At 43.9% G+C, this 17,771-nt stretch overlaps 1 protein-coding gene across 2 annotated transcripts in view; it reads right to left on the bottom strand.

Annotated features, from left to right (window-relative positions):
* Positions 1 to 17,771, bottom strand: part of MKRN1 (makorin ring finger protein 1) — a 302,715-nt gene that overhangs the window by 193,925 nt on the left and 91,019 nt on the right. For both annotated transcript variants that reach the window (XM_069628815.1, XM_069628816.1), the window contains exon 3: positions 2,313 to 2,542. In XM_069628815.1, the coding sequence (XP_069484916.1) occupies positions 2,313 to 2,542 (230 nt within the window). The remainder of the gene's footprint in view (positions 1 to 2,312; positions 2,543 to 17,771) is intronic.

Raw genomic sequence — 17,771 nt, 5'->3', positions numbered from 1 at the left:
ACTTTAGTAAGGAGACTTAGAAAGAGGGGAACTTTATTAGGGTGATTGAATATCAGATATCCCAGATACACAAATTTCTATGCAACTTCAAGCAAGGTCTTATCCATCCATACAACCAGGTGTATCCAACAGATTTCTTACTAGTTGAAAAGCGCATTATTTTAGTTCTTAGTGTTCATCTTTAGGTCATTCAGTATCAAATAATCCCAAGAGCTTTTAATAATCACTGCAGCCCTTATCGAGTATGATCCAAGATCAACACATCAGCATATGCTAACCAGTATATCTTCAATTTGGCTAAACTGGGTGTCACAAAAGAAGAATCCCTCAAGAAGTCTCCAAGGTCTGATATATAGAAGTTGAACAAGCACAGTGCCAGAACACAATCCTGCCCAAGTCCTCTTTCAGCAGGGATCCTTCTTGAGAGGTTTCCCCTAAAGTCCAACCTTATCTGGATACATGTATCTGAATTAAGAGGTTCTAATATGCTTAAACCCCTTGAGATCTCCCATTTTGACAAGATCAGCATATCCCAATTCACAAGGTCAAATGCAGATGAAGTTCACAATGCCTAGAAGAATTGGGGGTTATTCCTTCTGGTTGCCTCATGGTAGAGAATATTCAAAATGGTGCCATTAAGAGATGTTCCCACACCTTTCCGGAAGCCATATTGTGCCTTGCCAATCCTGCCCGTTTGCTCTGCCCATTGGTTAATTTCTCCAAGACTACGGAAAAAGACGATTTCACTCTCCATGACGAGAAGGATAAGGCGCTTCTAAGAATGGGCTGCCATTCTGTTCACCTTTTTATACTTTGGTACGATAGGAAATCACTACCAGTTCTCGGGGGTTCCCGCTTTGTTGGATTATATTCCTATACAGGATGTATAGTATGGATGCCCAGAACTCAGGGGCTCCTTTAATGCGCTCATTTGAGATTCCATTGGTGTGTCCCAAGTTTCCCCTAACAGTCTGAGTCACACTGAAGCATTGCGGTCAACATTTCTTGGTTAGGGTTACTTTACGGGCCTCATTGATGTTACTCTGATTAATAAGTATAATGTAGCGAGCAAGGACATAAGAATGTATTTGACCTCCGTATCAAAAGAATGCAGATATGGGTACTTCCGTTTTTACTTGTGTGGAACACACCTAGCTTCTCCCTAGTAAAAGTACTGGTAAGCGCGGGCGAGAAGATATTAGTTCTATTTCTTCACATAGCTCTTGAATGATTCCTTCCAATATTCGATTGAAGTTATTAGGGGGATTCATTTGACCCAGTTTCAGGCACTGTTCACTATTAACATCAATAGGTCCTACTTTTTCCCTAGATTTCAACTCCCTGAAATTCTGCTGTTAGGAAATTATGGTAACTAAGTCCTTTTGGGATGACCGTGAAAGGTGAACATCTGCGAAACAGGAATAAGTAGATTTTCTAGATTATCAAAGACATTGAATAACCAACATTTGCATGTTCATTGAACAAATTGCATCAGCTTTTTGTTGAAATGGACCAAGTTTGGTGCTGAAAATCCAAAATGTTTACAGACAGAAATAAGTGTACTGTTCTATCGCTATCACTTTACTTGAGGTCAACAAAAATTGTGAAAGATTAGACCAGTGTTAGGCACACCACTGCTTCAGATCAACCGATGGTACATAACGAAAGACTATACTGCCAATTTCAAACACTGCTAGGCAATTCAACTCTAAACATGATCAGATGGGGGGGAAATGCTCTCCAGACAGGGCTCCCAGCTGCTCACTTCGCTCCCCTAAAAGCAGTCCACCACGCTGCAGCAAGTCTCGTTATATTACAGGAGCACAGATATTGGACAGAATTAGGCCCCCCTCAAAACCCCCATCCTAAAACAAACTGTATCGGCTTCCACGCAAAGCAAGAATAGTGTTCAAAACACCAGTGTAGCCAACAGCTAGGCTCAACAAATCTTGTGGCCCACGATCCTCCCGAAGCAAATCAAACAACCAGCTTGAATCACAAGAGGCCCAGCAAACTATCTTCCTCTCGTCATGCACCCACCCTCTGGAACTAGATACCGGTGTCCGCTCAGAATTTCCCCACGATTCTCCAATTTCACAAATCTCTTAAAACATGGCTCTTTCAACAACACATGATCAAGGACCAATTACAATGGACGAACATAATGCACAGACTGCGCTACTGTTAAAAGATGCCAGTCCAAATGCCGGCTACCCACACTCTGTACAGCGCTCCACTGCTCTCAAGCTAGGTCCACGCTTTAAACCATAAAATAACAAAAAATTATAAAAATAACTAAACAAATGGCTTACCACGTCCACAATAGGGCTGTCCGGGTATAAACTCTACTGCATTCACCCAGTCTTCCACACACAGCCCCGACACAGCCAAATCAGGCTTTTCCACTTCAGCTGCAGTCGTGTTCACATCAGCACCAGTGTTCACTTCAGCACACGCAACAGTTACTGAAAGTGGGATAGGCGATTCCACAGGAGAAATCCTCCCATCAAGTGCCAGCTCCTGGTCCTTCATATGCTCATACCTATCCAAAAAAAATAAACATGTGTTAAGAGGCAGGCTGGGTAACCATTGCTGTCAGGGAGCGATGAGAGAGGGTGGGAGGAGAGGAGCAGGGTCTTTGAAGGTAAATGAGAGGCAGGGGCATAGAGGAGAAAACATGTATGCAATGAAAAAAAATGTAAAACACTTTCCATCGTTTTATACAGAAGTATTGCTCATCATTGCACATGGATTCTCAAGGGCAAGCACTTCAACCCCACAAAGGAATAGCTTTCTCATCTAAACAGGGCCTTCAGTCTGACTGGGCATGTAAGCACTACGTAGTCTTTCATCATACCATCTGTAAAGTTATCGCACACGACAAAACCATTGTATTTCCCTCTGATGCTAGCAGTTAATTGAATTCCATTCTTGCCAGCCACGTAACTATGTACTGTGGAAGTACTATACATATTCCAGGCAGACCAGCAACAGCTTAGCAGAAGTAGTAAGTGCAAGGCCAATATCCATTCAGTTAGGGAAAGCTGGTAATATTCATAGTGCGCTAGGCCTAGTAGAGTATATAGTGGGTAATTTGCCATCTAATACAGTTAAATACTTTATAGATGACCTCACCTCCAGCCAGCATGCTCTGAGACTATAAAAGTGCAAAACAAATTAACGCCCCTTCTCCTCCACACCACCTCCAACATCTCCTGCAATGACTGAGACATTTTATGCAGTTTAAGAGTGTAGCCATCTAGAAGCTACTTTAGCCTGAAATTCATCATGTAAAGCAAAGAATGATTGCTTGCACATCCTTCAAATGGTAGATGTTCACTTTCCTCACTAAAGTCACCCTTTACTAGGTTTGGTTTACATCAAACCTTTCCATAATCAATTAATATTTCAACTAATCAATCCTTAACATTAATCTAATCAAATACTAATACATCCTTCTTCAAAACATAAAAGGGAGAGAAAAAAAAAAAGGACAAACACAAACAGGGATAATTACAGATGCCATAGATCGGTATCTCAGATCTACAAGTCTGTCCCACTCAATGCAAAATCAGCAGCACCCCAACAATAAATGTCATTATCCCTATACTAGTGGATTTATTCTCCCCTATTAAAAACATCTTCCACAATTTGTTCAGAGGCACAGATTTACAGCCCTTGGTACTTTTGCTCATATGTTTCATCCTCATAATTTTTAGAGAATTACATTCTTTGATCAAATGCTCTAAAGATTCAATCATGGTCATCTGGCCACAGAAACTACATTGTGGTCCCAGATCACCCAACAGCCTTCTATGGTCAAGAACCTAGCTTTTTGGTAGAATATTCAATGTAAACCGTAGAGAAAAAGTTGATACCACAGGTAAGGAAATGTCAGATACATCGGAAGCTGGTTAATTACTCTTCTTTCCAACCCAAGATTTAGAGCAAGCTTATATTTTGACTTTTGTTTGGGCATCTATCCAGTCTCGATACATTATTTGCTTTTTAACTTTCCCTGGAGTTCTAAGACTTCTTCAGATAGATCCAGTCCCTTTAACCATGTTGTGCAACCCAATTTCCAGGAATCCAGATAACCATCCATGCCCATTTTCCCTACATTTTTTTGTATTTGAAACAGGGGGCCGGGGTTTGTATGTCTCCTTGTCAATGCATTTCCAATAAAATGCCAGAATGTTCCATTTTATTATGGAATGCATCTACTGCAAAAGGCATTCGGAAGGGATTGTGGGAGTCTGAGTATTCTTTTACAATAGTACCCTTCGCACCATACATCAAAATCAGTGCCACCTTATGTTTATATAAAGGTTCTTACTGGGACCATGGAGAATTTCCCCAAACCTTTTATGCAATATGACCGCCTGGGTTGTTAGTCTCTTGCATTTCAATCTTATGCTCTCAATCTATTGCTTTTCAAATCGTACTATGGTTCAGACACTCCCAAAGAGCTTATTGAGTCAACATTCCAGGATTACTCCGCCAACCCTGTATCTGAACCCCAGACTTATTTTTTGCCCTTTTTGTTTGCAAAACCATTATTTGTCTTTTTGATTTTCATTTTGAGATCATTCGGCTAGAAGTATTTAAAAAGTTCATTCAATCCCCTCTGCAAACCTATTTGCGTCTGTTCTAGAATAATATCATCGGCATAGACGATCCAAGGAATCAGTGGATTAACTGCCCATCCTCAATATCTGCTAAATACAGATTAAATTAAGTGGGGGCCACAGAGCATCCCTACTTCAGTCCCCTAAATGTTTGGATTTTGTCTGAGAGTAGCCCCTAATTAGACAATCTGGCCCATACACTCATCCCCGAGGACAAGGCTTTGATCGCCTCTAGTAGGTCCAGGAGGCAGCCCCAGGCTACAGTTTCTCCCACAACCTCTCCCTGCTGACACTATCAAAGGCCTGCTGTAGACTGATGAACGCTAAATATAATTTTGATCTTGTTTTCAATGTCCTAGCCTTTAGTGGATTAAGTAGGAAGAGGTTAAGGCTAGTCCTTTTTAACCTGGTTATGCCTACGCGCCCCATCCAGGAGGTAGAGCCTTCAAATCAGCACGAAAAATGTTACTTTCCTCCACCAGTTTTTTCCTGTAACGGAGTCTTTACCCCCATGACGGGGGCCCAGCTGGGGCTTTATTTGGAACTGCAACAATGTCCTGGCATAGTTCAATGTAACCCCCTAGCTAGTACTGAAGGTTTCAGTCCCTCCACAATATCAGGCACATCTCCAGGTCAAATTCCAAGCATATTACTACCCCAGCTCGAACTCTAAACCTAGTACTACCCTGGTTTTACTGAATATTCTCCACTTGCATCCTAAACTGAGAAGCTCTACCCTGGTTTCAGTATAGCTCCAAGAGTTAATGATCACTATTCCCCATGAGTCAACATTCAACGTGCTAACGCACTTATTTAGATTACATTACGGAATACAAAATACTAATCTAAGCAGGACTGCGGTTTGCCTCTAGACTTTTTTTTGTGCCGGGAGTCCCACTTTGTCCATTCGACATAAAAATGTCACGCTCTTTCAATTCATATGTCCATAAAGCCCCCCCCAAACTCGCCGAGGGTAATATCCCCCCCAGAGTCAATTCATCTTAGGTTGAGGTCACCACAAATTACAATATGGGTGTTGGTATCCTTCATATACACATTGTCAATCAAGGATGGAACCATGTTGACCAAAGAGGCCTCACCCATAGACAATGGATTCCAATATAAAAAAAAAAATCAGATTTCTGGTTCGCCCCCAGATCTTTCCCTCATCACAGTAACAATTTGCACACAAGGATTACAATTTAAAGTTTCCAGGATTTTTAAACCCCTACCCAATTTTACCATGGTCAATAGCCCAGATGACGGGCACCCCACAGCATTCTTTTGGGCCAGATTACAGCCAACCTCAAAGCCATCATATACTGGAGGAGGTGGCTGGGGCGGGGACAAAGCTAGGTCTCCTGCATACAAAGAATGTCATTTTTTTTAGATCCCAACTCGATGAAAAAGCTGCTTGTGACCCCCTCAATTTATGGCAACCCCAAAGAAGGGGCACCAGATCTTCCATTTTTGAATATGGATTCTCTGCCATTTGAGCCAATGCCCCCGCCAGCCATGACCAATCTTGACCACTCGTGTTGCATTTTCCCCCCCATCATGGTCAATCTTCATCTGCCCCTTTCCTTGTATAGAGCAATCCATTGTAATTTGTATCAGTGGGACAATCTTTCTCCTGTAGCTGTGGGGGGAGTATCTTCGGTTGGATCTTCCCCTTCTGGGACTTCACACTCCCAGCCCCTCCTTTCCAGTTTGGACATCCCCATGCACCTCTTTCCGCAGTGACCCTAAAAAAGGCACCATCTCAAATCCCAGGGGGGAGCATATCCATCACTGCTTCAAGAAGAAAATTTCACACTAGGCCAGAATAGAGATGGAGGAGAACCTAATCCAGCCGTTTTTCATTAACCAACTGGACTAGCTTCAGGTCCTCCGATTTAATATTCCTTATCTTCGTTGCTCAAAGTAAGTTTCAAAGGTTCACGGTTTACAATTAAATTATCTTTAGTAGAGCTTAGCCTTCTAATTGTCACCAATAGTGGGGGAGTTTCTTCATTGCCTAGAGACTTTTATCACTTAGGGTGATAGTTTCTTTCCATAATCAAACCTCTTTTCTGATCTTACTTTTATCGTCGTCTTGCCTTTTTTCCTCTGCGTGCAGAAGTCACGGAAATCTATTTCACTTTGTTTGGTCTGATATCCGAAGTCCTACTGGAAGTTCAAAGATTTTCTGCAGTCACAGATTGATAAATTCTGAGGCTCTTCACAATAGATCAATATCAGAATTTCCCTCATCTGAGTAGGTTGATAGAGCCAAACAGCAGATCGTCTCTTCATCAACCACCATCTCTTCTTTGTCCAGATCAATAAATCGAGTCCGGTTTTAGCTCCTTTGAATGACCAACAAGTTCTTCTCCTTCACCAGTCTGGTCCGTTTTCACCAGTGGAGGGGTCACCAGCTTGCGCATAAACCCCCTTAATCCATTAAATTTCGTTTTTTTTACTGGAGACTTCATTTGTCTTCTGTGAAATTACCTCCACCTTTTTTGTTGTTTCTTTCCTTTTTGCTTGCTCAAATATCTCAAAGGGTTTTCAGCAGATTAAACTGAATAACAGTCTCTTCAGCCCCTCCTAATTGCGTGTTGTCTCAGGGGACTCCAATCTGTGAATTCAAGGTCAAACCCTTGGCTCAAGGCAGTGATTTGCCTCTGCCTGCAGCGTTCAAGGAGGGGATCCAATCCCCATATTCATGGGTAGTATCTTTCTGTGTCCGATCTTTCCAAGGACCAGTCACCTCACCCAGAGATTTGAGAGTCAGTAACCCTGCTCACCCATAATAGGGTAGATAAATGCTGTACCTGGGCTTTCACCCTCAAGCCAATCATGATCCTAATGTATTCCCCTCAAATGTTTGCGTGGCCACAAGTAGGAGCTTTTCTGCCCTATTCACCCATACAATCGAGTTATCAGTTACCGGTCTAAACGCTTTCCTCAAGGAATTCGCTTTACAGGCTGTCAGCCTCCTGCAGCTCCCATGACAGGGTGCTGAGGAAGTCACCCAATATCCCCCAATGGCTTAGGTGCTGCCATTAATGTCCCGTAGAAACTGCCTCCCAATTTCTGCCTGGTGTGGTGTCTGAAGCCAGATTTGTAGTAATCCTTCACAACAGTATAACAGAATACTTCTTCCCTTCCCCCCGCAACCCCCCCTCCCACCTCCCCCGCAACTAGTGGATCCCTGCAAATTACTTGTGAAGTCTCTATGCCGGCTACGTGAACCTAGATCCCCACCAGTCTTAAATATTTGTGGAACCATGGTCAGACAGGGTATTTAGCAAAATATAGATGGAGTTTATTTGCTCTAGCAACCCTGCTGTGAAGAATTTACAATTCTTGTATGAGACTTGCAGACATGCAAGAAGTATTTAAATTCCTTTGTGTGACAGGTTTACATCTCCAAGCATCAACAAGTCTGCATTGGGGCAGCAAAACAGCTAGAAAGTGCCTCCCGTCCTACGTTGGGGACATTAAATGATGCAAACATGTATCATGACCATCTAAGTGTGCCCCTAACCATTAGCCATCTCCCAACTTTATCTCAGATGGCCAACCGGGGTGAAAGTTAGCAGTTTGTGAAACAGGGAGGTCCACTTAGATCTTTTTTTGGAGTGGCGCAATGAGTAATATTCAGTTGTGTAGTTCCTACGTTTCAACCTCCTCTGATCTATGTCTCTTGGGTCCATTACCTGGGGTGCGGATATGCCAATAGCCTGCCATTGTAGCTATTGCCATAGCTGGACTCTTATTAGAACTATTGAAGTTTTTGACTTTACATGACCAAAAGTTAAAGGATCTGTGATCACCCATTTTTACAACCTGCTTAATGCCCATCAGTGAGGCCATCTGTCCTATAGTGTACCATTTGAAACCATTCTGCCCTCGCATTTCATATTATGCGATAACCTACTCCTTAGCCTCCTCACTTCCATCCCTACTGAAGCCAGATCTGAGCATTGGGAAAGGTAAGGAAAAACCCCAGCTTTTCCCTCCCTTCTGTCCGTCCAATCACTCTTTGTCCTTCACCCATGCCGACATCCACAATTCAGAGCCAATAACATTTTTAAACCAGCATTACAGCCCATCTCGGACCTTCCCCCCCCCCCATGTTCTAAATGTCTAAGACTTAAGTTGTAATTCCTCTAGGTGTTCCAGCACCACCGTCTCGTAATGATCTGTTCGACCCACATCCGTAGTTAATCATTCCCACCCCGACCAAAGGGCATGTCCCTTTCTTAACATAAAAACATACAACCCAGCAAAATGGGACCGCCATTGAATAATAAAGTATAAGGACTCAGGTTCAGTCAATTTAGATGTCCTTTACCAGAAGGCTCTGCTGCAGAGACTGGTCAGGAGACTCTTCCCCACTCAATTTGATCAGTCCCTGCTCATTCCATCCTTCTTTAGCCATTCTGGGTTTCAAGTTTAGCATCGAGAGGGGTCACATCTCAGCATAGTCTGAGTGGCAGGACCCTTCCACCGTCGCAACTGGCCGACAGATGTGAAACATCAGGCCTCCCTCAGGCAGATGGCAAACATAACTTATCCAGCATTAGACTTTCGGTGGCTTGCACCTGCTTAGAATCACATGCATTGCATAGACTGCAATCTCGCAGTTGCCTCCGAGTACTACATCAGTTTTTCAAATTTCAAAATTAAGACATAGACCGGGGCATTCTCGCCACACTAACCCAGGGGTCGAAATTGATTAATGGAGCAGGAACTCCTGGATGTCATTATAAAGGACAAAGGTCTTAGGCCTGGAGTAGTGTACAAATGTTAAAAAAAGAAATTTGCAACGCCAACACAAGTTCTAGAAGGATAGAGTTCCTTGTTCCATAGGGTGGTTCCCTTACCCTGGATTTCTCTTCATTCAGTTTTATAGTGCCAAGAATATTAGTTCTTGAAGTTTCTTGATCAACACCACAACTGGTACAAAAGAAAACGTGGCCATTAGTCTGCATCTTGGTAGGATACCTATTGTAGTCCCGACAGGTGTTCACTCCTCTCCAATATGTCTTAACACAGCCTTTTGCTAGTCCGGACTGGTCCTTCCAAGGATTTCTTTAGGTGATGTATTTTTTGTCAGGTTTCCTGGCAGATGGACAGTAATGTTAAATTTTAGACACTTACCTGTATTTATTTAAATTACATACATGTTACCCGCATTTCATTTAGTAAATGTAGGCCTTAACATTTGTGCAGAAGTTACCCCAAGCCAAAATGGTGGAAAGAACCGGGCGTCCTGATTGTGGAAGGAGAAACAAAGGGCCAGGCAGAACATTCGAAACTGCCTTTCATTAAGAATTGCCCTTGGAGTAGGTCCTGTGTGCGTGCCGAGTTTTAGGCCTTGAGTTTACAGAAGATACAACTCAAGAAGAATAAGACTTTGATGTTAAGATGGAAGATTAGTGATCTGATCTACAATCTTAGGTGATGCACTACTGAAGTTATTACTTTCCGTTTAAAAATAGACAAGTTTCCTTAACTAGAATTTAGTTTAATATTAAGTTTATTAACTTATTTGATAGGTACGTTTTATTAATGTTCTTCCATCTAGCTTTTACTCAGAGGCAGAACAGTGTCTTTATACGTGTGCACATTTGTTCTGATTGACAAGAAGCAGACTTCCCTGTGTTGCTATGTTGAACTCCATTGTTCATTTGGTGTTATACGACTAACGTGATTCTCCTTCAGGAAGTCGCATCCTGTAACGTCGCGCCCTCGTAGAGCAGCAAGAGTTGTGCATCGTGTTCGGAGCTGCAGGCAGAACGAAGTTGCATCGGATTTCATTCAGGTGACGTGCTTCAGTTTGAGGTGAGCCATGCAGTGTCCGTTAGCGTGGCAACTGTTTTGTCAATTTCTTTGACTATCGCAGCAACTGCAGAAATCCTGTTAGCACTGCGACTGCCTATTTAAAGCTATTGCTCCAACTAGCGCAGAGACAATTGAATTATCTTTTTTGAACTCTTGTTCCAATACAGCCTCTCATGGCAGTAGGAATCAACTAGATTTTAAAAAGCTACTTAATAGAATTTGTAAAAGACTATGGTGGAAATAAAAAGAACGTGATAGTGCATCACTGAATTAACTCCGTTTGGCGAGCAAAAGACTGTGGCAAATTCATTCTCTACCTAAAGAGGATTCAAGTTAGGTTTTAGTCAGAGTTCTGGATAGCAACGCGTTTATATATCTTAGGTAGCACTACCAAAGCAACTAACCAAAGACTTTTAAAGACCCATTCAGTTCCAAAAAGTAAAATGAGTCCTTTTGATTCCAACTGAACAACAGTAGACTGGGTTTCGACATTATTATAACTCAGTAAAGGAAGCATGCATATTAGGAGAAAGTCTATTTTAGAATATCTACAGAAAACTTTATATGTCAATGGGGTTAAGTTTGAAACTATTCCTCTAGGCCTTCAGCAGAGGATTCTCATGTACCATTTCATTTCTCTGGGCTGATGGAGGTGAAAAGATCACCTGGTTGTCTTTTCTCATTTATGAAGATATCCATCCTAAGGAGGAAGATCCATTGTCCGAGTTAATATGAACACAATTGCACCAGTTATACTCCCCTGCCAGGGTTTTTCTCTTGCGACTTGAATCTGCCTGGTATATTATCCTGCCAGGGCTTCTCCTCATATATGCACTTTGCACATTTACAAACTGGACAGTCTCACATTTACTGTGTTCTGTCTCCAAGTGACACTCATTTGCTCGTTCTCTTATATACTGCATTCACCATTTGCTTTCAGCAGGGTTGCCAATACGCCCGTGTCCCTGCTTCCCCTGAGTGGACTAACTGGCTTTTGATGGAACATGCAGGCTCTTCCGCGGTATGCCTGTGGTTGCTCTTCAGCGCTCAGCTCCCTTCCAGCGCCTCTGCACTATAGCTTCAGTGTCTCTGTAGGCTCAGTGTGGAGGCTGCCTCACGGTACCTGTGAACGCTCTGGAGCCTCTCTCCAGCTTGAGCCGTCCTTGCAGCGTACTGTAGCCTTCTGTCAGTTCTCCTGGGCCCCTTCGTAAGTCGGTTGGCTCCACCACCTCGCACCAGCACTGCAGTCCCTCAGTCGATACCAAGAGGGCTAGCATTCTCCAGCCAGCGTCTGCTGGTCTGCTGGTTCGTCAGTTTAAATCTCTTGGCATGTTACGGCAACCACTAGAGTGCAACTTGTGCTGGTGTCCACAATTGATCTTCATTGCTCGGCTCATCTTCGTCAAAGTACTTTAGCATTTAGGGAAATTGCATTCATGTTATCAAGAACTGACTTCTAAGTCTGACTGTGTTCTCAGTGATCTTGAAAATCAAGTCAGTTCTTGAAGGGAAGGTGTTTTCAGGAGTCTTTTTCATGACTTGTTTACACAGATCCTGTGTAAGTGTTTTCTGTGCCCTTCATAGGTAGAGGTGCGGGGGCATGACAATATGCCATTAAGGTGTGGTGAAAATGCAAGTTCATTTAGGTAAAGAAGTGCACACATACCAGCTGCGGGAGTAGCTCACCAAAGGGAGAGGGGGGCTTTGATGATAGCCGCATAGGTTTATGCATTAGACTGGAGAATGCCCCAATTAATTGTGTTCTAAGCAAGCCACCTACAGGTAATGAGGCTTGAATTACAGGACAATCGGTGGGACTTAATATTAGGCCTAATCATTGCAAACTGACCTGGGGGCTCGCTTTCAATAGAAATAAATGTGAATATTAATTTGCCTAGCGGCAGTTGGCAGCACAAAGCAAAACCACAAGTTCCCATGATCCTAATGTAAGAAATGAAGCAGCCGTCGATACGAGGTCAGGTGGTTTCAAATTGTCCTTTAGCATATCAGAGCCGGTTACGTGGGCCGAAGAGCACCTAAGCTGAAAGATTAAACAGATCAAGGCTCTTTCAGTGTCATGATCAGTAGTGTTCTCGTGAGAAACAGGAGGGCGATGTCCGGCAGTAGACTAATTAAGATCTGCTGGTCATCTCAAATGTCTCAATGTTTAGGCACTATGATGTGGGAATTGCAGGTTGGACTATGATATCAGTGTGGTGGTTGAGGGTGGTGTGGTAAGATTTGCAGGACCCCTATCATTTCTGGATAATCTATGTCCCGCTATAGGGGAATAACCTAGCTGCCAATTGGCCTCACTTAGAGGATTTATCTAATGTTGCAATGTGACTTGGTGGTAATTCGTTTGCACCATTATAAAAATGTTTTCATTTTGGGGGTGTACTTGTGACAGCACTTTTCATGCAGTTCGGTTCCTCATTTCGTTTTGCTTCCCCAACTGTATGTGAACCCAGAATAAATTGCGTTACTTTTTGCCTGCCGTAGGCATACACTCCTTTTTAAGACTACTTTTGTAATTTTTTACTGGCGAGTGCCGAGGCAACCCGCAGTTCATAGGCATGGTGAATGGAGGGGGTACCCTCAAAAGAGGCGGGTGAGGGAGAAAGGGGGGGGGTGGATACTATGTTCCATCCGCAGAGCTCAAAATTGAGATTTAATGAGTAGGAGCAAAAACCAGCTCCTGGGTGTCAGGCATCAGCCAGTAGACAGGAGCTACCGCTGGGGCACCAGGAGCAAGTATCCAGCGCACTGCAAATCTAACTTCCACATAAAGGTTCACACTTAAATGTTCTGCCCGTTATGTACGATTGATAATGTTTAGATGTGTACTAGAGGTGTTAGAATTCTTAGATTAACATTATAAAATGCTTAATGTTAATATGCACGTTTGTAAGGAACCACTTCAGCTCCGGAGCCAAAAGTCGCTCCTTGTAGCTGTTGGTTTTAAGCTAACCAGGCTCTCCTATCCTAGAAGGAGCTAAATAGCTCCCAGCGCCCCTCAATTTCGAACCCTGCATCTGATGTAATATCTCCCCGAAGGCTGCCTCCCCCCGGTCATGTGATCCTCCCTCATATCCTCCTCCAGGGTTATGATCAAGTAGCTGCTGCGGTCCCTTGGCCACATGGGGAGAGGTCGCCGCCGGGAAAAAAGTGAGGACACCAAACTATTCATCACAGAGGATAAAAAAAATCAGGCAGACATTGATGTGGACTCTTCATGCCCACTTCGTCCAAAATGCAATAGTCTCCGAGATTGGTGGTCAGGCTTCAGGCCATTCTCAAGGCGACAGACTGGTTCTAGGTTTCAACCTTCAAGTAATTCTACTTTATGAAAGCATATGTAGCATCATCTGTGCTTTACATGCTTTGAATCTTCCAATTAGAGGATCAGTCTTGCCATAGAATGAGGATTTTCCAACTAACAGAAAAGCCTACATTTTGGAAACTATGTGCCCCTGTCTCATCCCACCTTGCTCCCAGTCAAGGTACTCACATGGTAGGACTTCTGGTCAAAATCGATGACCTTCCCATGAATCCCATGATCCAAGCCCACGTTCCAAGCAGCCCAACTGCTTCTCCTGCCATCTTCCCTCCACCCTCCCTTCCGATATGCCCTCAAATCCTCCGCACCACTTACGAGCAGCCCCCGCCGCAGCTAATGCTTTGTCACCCTGATGCTGGACGCAATCGAAATGGAAGAGGGTCTCCCCGTATAGAGCCCCGCCTTCCAGATCCATGGCAGCCACCTAACCAAGTATTTTCTTTCAATGCACAAGAATACATTTTTCTTAGCACTTTGGGTTTCTGGGTTGCAATCCGGGGTTCTAATCGCCATAATCACCTATTCCACGGGCAGGAACGCATGGTAACGGCACAGAGTCCATCGTTAAAGGCCCTCGCTACAGTTGGGCCCATTAACTCAGGGCCAGGGCTGTTACCAACCGTACCAGCATCTGGAAGGGGCAAATATGGCTCAAGTGAAGAACAGAACAATCAAAGCTTCTGGCGAGAACCCACGCCCTGCCACAAAGAAAAAGGCGCTCCTCTTATGCTCAAAGATGTTATGAAACGGTCACTTAATAAATACATTTGTTCCAAGTGTTTCTTGAAAGTCACATTGTCCGATATAGTTAATAGCCCCAGTACAGTGGAATTCCATAAATTGGCTGATCTGTATGCAAAAAGCTATGCAAGTAACAGAAGCATCTGTGCCTTTAATTAAAGCCCGATTTTCCAGTCTTCCATTAATTGGGAAATCTAAAACGGAAATAAGAAGATCTTAAAAAGGAATCTAATTCAATTGCAAGATATGGCAAGGCCTGTGGAGTGGAGAGCATGTTAGAACACAAAGTCCTAATCTGTGACACTTATTGCTTTTCCTTTCCAATTAACCAATCCCCTTCCCCAGGGAGAACCCCGCCAAGGCTTCACAGGCGAAATAAACCATTTGCCATATTTCCCCAGGGCCAATTCCCAAGACCCTGCAATTTTACAAACGTAAAGCCTGGTCTTTCTTGGGAAATAAAGTTACTCAGCGTAGTGACTTACTCCTAGTCCACAGTCCCCTTTCCTCCATACTTTTTGGACATTCCATCCTGTGGGACGGGACCGCAGCACATTTTGAAAAATCAAATATATTTTGATTTTGGGGCCACCATGCGTGGCTGTAGCCCCGCCTTCCTGAGCCCCGCCCAGCACATCACCCTTCAATCCTTTTCTATCGCCAAAGTCGAAGGACAATTTAGCAAATAGGGGAAACTTTATTTTGCAATTTCCATAGCACGCCTAACTCAGAGGCTTTTTAGAGGAGGAAAGCGGGTGGGCGTATGGAGGAAAGGGTACTATGGACTAGGAGTAAGGTAGTCCCTATGGTGAGTAACTTTGTTCCTACTGCTACGTCCTGTCCCCTTTCCTCCATACTTGGGAGATTCCCAAGGATTGACCTATGGAACCGGTGGATGGCAATAGTTTACAGAAAAAGGTTTTTGATCACTGCCTGGCATCAGCCCGGTAACTGAGATCAAGGCAATAGCGCTTACAGAAAGCCAAAGGTGAGGACCATGTAGCTGCTTTGGCAATGGTCTCCTATGGAACATATTTCTGAAAAGCGACAGCCGGCGCTTTCCCCTCACACTAGATGTGCATGTATGCCTTTTGGAGCTTGCAGGTTTTGTACCGTATAAGCCTCCGAGATACACAAAGCAATCCAATGCAAGAAGGAGCCTTGGAGGCAGGGGTTCCTTTCTGATTTCCAAAGGTAAGAGTTGAGAAGAGCCTCTGAGGTTACTTGTTCTTTGTAGGTAAATCTTCAGTGCCTCCAAACATCCAAGTTATGGAGGACTCTTTCTGCATCTGAAGCCGGGTTTTGAAAGAATTCCCGCAAGGAAATTGATAGGTCGATATGAAACTCTGAAACAATCTTTGTACGGAAGGAAGGTGGTTTGCAGAGCACCCCCTTGTCCTTATGAAAAACCAAGAAACAGTGCTAAGTAGAGCGGCCTTGCAGCTCACTTATTCTTCTGGCCGATGTAACTGCTACCAAAACAGACACTTTCCAGATGAGGAGCCTACAGTGGCTCAAACGGTTTGTGACAAAGGACCACATTGAGATCCCATTTAGGAGGAATTGGCTTGACCGGAGGAAAAAGATGAAGAAGCCCAGCAAAAGGTCTCTTTAGGACTGGATTTGTCAGCGTGAAAGTAGTTCTCTTTGCTAAGGTAAGCCCCATTGCAGACAAAAAAGTTCTGCATGACAAAATGTGGATGCCTGTAGCCACTAGATGTTATATGAAGGACAGGACAGTCAATAGAAGCTAGACAAGGGTCAAGCTGCTTGGCAAGGCACCAATGACAGAATCAAAGCCATTTGCTTTTGTACTGGACTCCTGAAGGTTTGCGTGTCACCTGAATTATATGCATATTGTCCTCGGAGATTAAACTGCCCTAAGGATTTGAACTCGGGAACCATGCTGCTAAGCTGAAGCATTGTGGGGAGGGATGCCACACCTGTTGATTGTTCTGGTGCAGAAGATTGGTGATCTGTGGTAACTTGATCGGGTTGCGTATGGACAATTGCTTACATTCTGAGAACCAGAAGCTGGCTAGCCATCAAGGTGCTATGAGCCACAGAGTGCAATTGTTGGCACTCCAAAGTTTCCAGACATCGATAAATCAATGGCAAAGGAGGTAAGGCATACGCTAGCATGTTGTCCCTCGAAATCCTGAGTGAATCCCAGGGAAGATGCAGACTCAGTCCCTGGAGACATAGCATGGAAGCTTTTTGTTGGCAGACGTCACAAACCAGCCCATCGTCGGAGTGCCCCCACTGCGAGAAAAGGTGGAAAAGAACATTCTCGTTGATCTCCCACTCGTGGTTCACCACAGACTGACAGCTGAGCGAAACCATCAGAAAATTGTTCCGCCCTGGAATGTGCACTGTAGCCATATATTGTTCTGCACCGCCCATTCCCAAATCTGGATGACTCGATTGACAAAGTGGGGGAGGCCCAGTGCCTCCCAGTTTGATCAGATCGAACATAGCCACCGAATTGTCAGTGCGTATTCCCATTACCTTGTATTGTGTTTATTCATATAGCACTCTTTCCCCATTTGTATGGCCTCAATCCACTTTGTGACTGGAACTCCCTCAGTGACCGCAGTCAATGTGGTGGAGGAGTTTAGATTAAGAGATGCTTGCGTGCATTTTTGTTAGCTTAGGACCAAGCAGCCCAAAGGTCAGGCAATTGGGTGGGAGCTGTTGGTGGTTTAGGATAGAGTGCTATTGTTGAAGATTCGATGTATGCCCAGCTAGACACATTTTTCTTTTCATTGGTAGTCGCTGTATGCTGGTGGCAGAGAAGTTGAAGTACTTAAGGGGTTTCAGTGTGGGAGGCTATGTGCTGCTAGAACGGAATAATGTTTGGCCGTGCCTGCGTCCACAGAGGTGGTGCAAGGTATACGTACTGTATGCTTTAATGTAGTTCGGCTGCATTTTTTCTTGTCCAATGTGGACAGCATGGTCTCCTTGTTCGTGGTCTCTCCGGAGAAAAAGTCTGAGAAGTGAGGGCGAGTGATGTTTATTGTGGTGTGCCTGAGCGAATGCGGTCTGCTTCCCTGGTGCATTTATCAGGTAGGAGTGTTGTTGTGCATGGGGGCAACAGTTTGTCAAAGTGAGCCACTGCGAACGCTGCCAGCATCTATGATGTAACTGTGTATAAGAATATTGGGTTCAGCAATTAATTTTATTGAGGAGCTCAACAGGATGTTAGGAAAAGCGCAGTTTTGAATGCC

This window comes from Ambystoma mexicanum, chromosome 12 (assembly GCF_040938575.1).
Source record: "Ambystoma mexicanum isolate Mex_15411 chromosome 12, UKY_AmexF1_1, whole genome shotgun sequence".
Classification (NCBI taxonomy): Eukaryota; Metazoa; Chordata; class Amphibia; order Caudata; family Ambystomatidae; genus Ambystoma; species Ambystoma mexicanum.
This window is presented reverse-complemented; position numbering and strand designations above follow the sequence as displayed.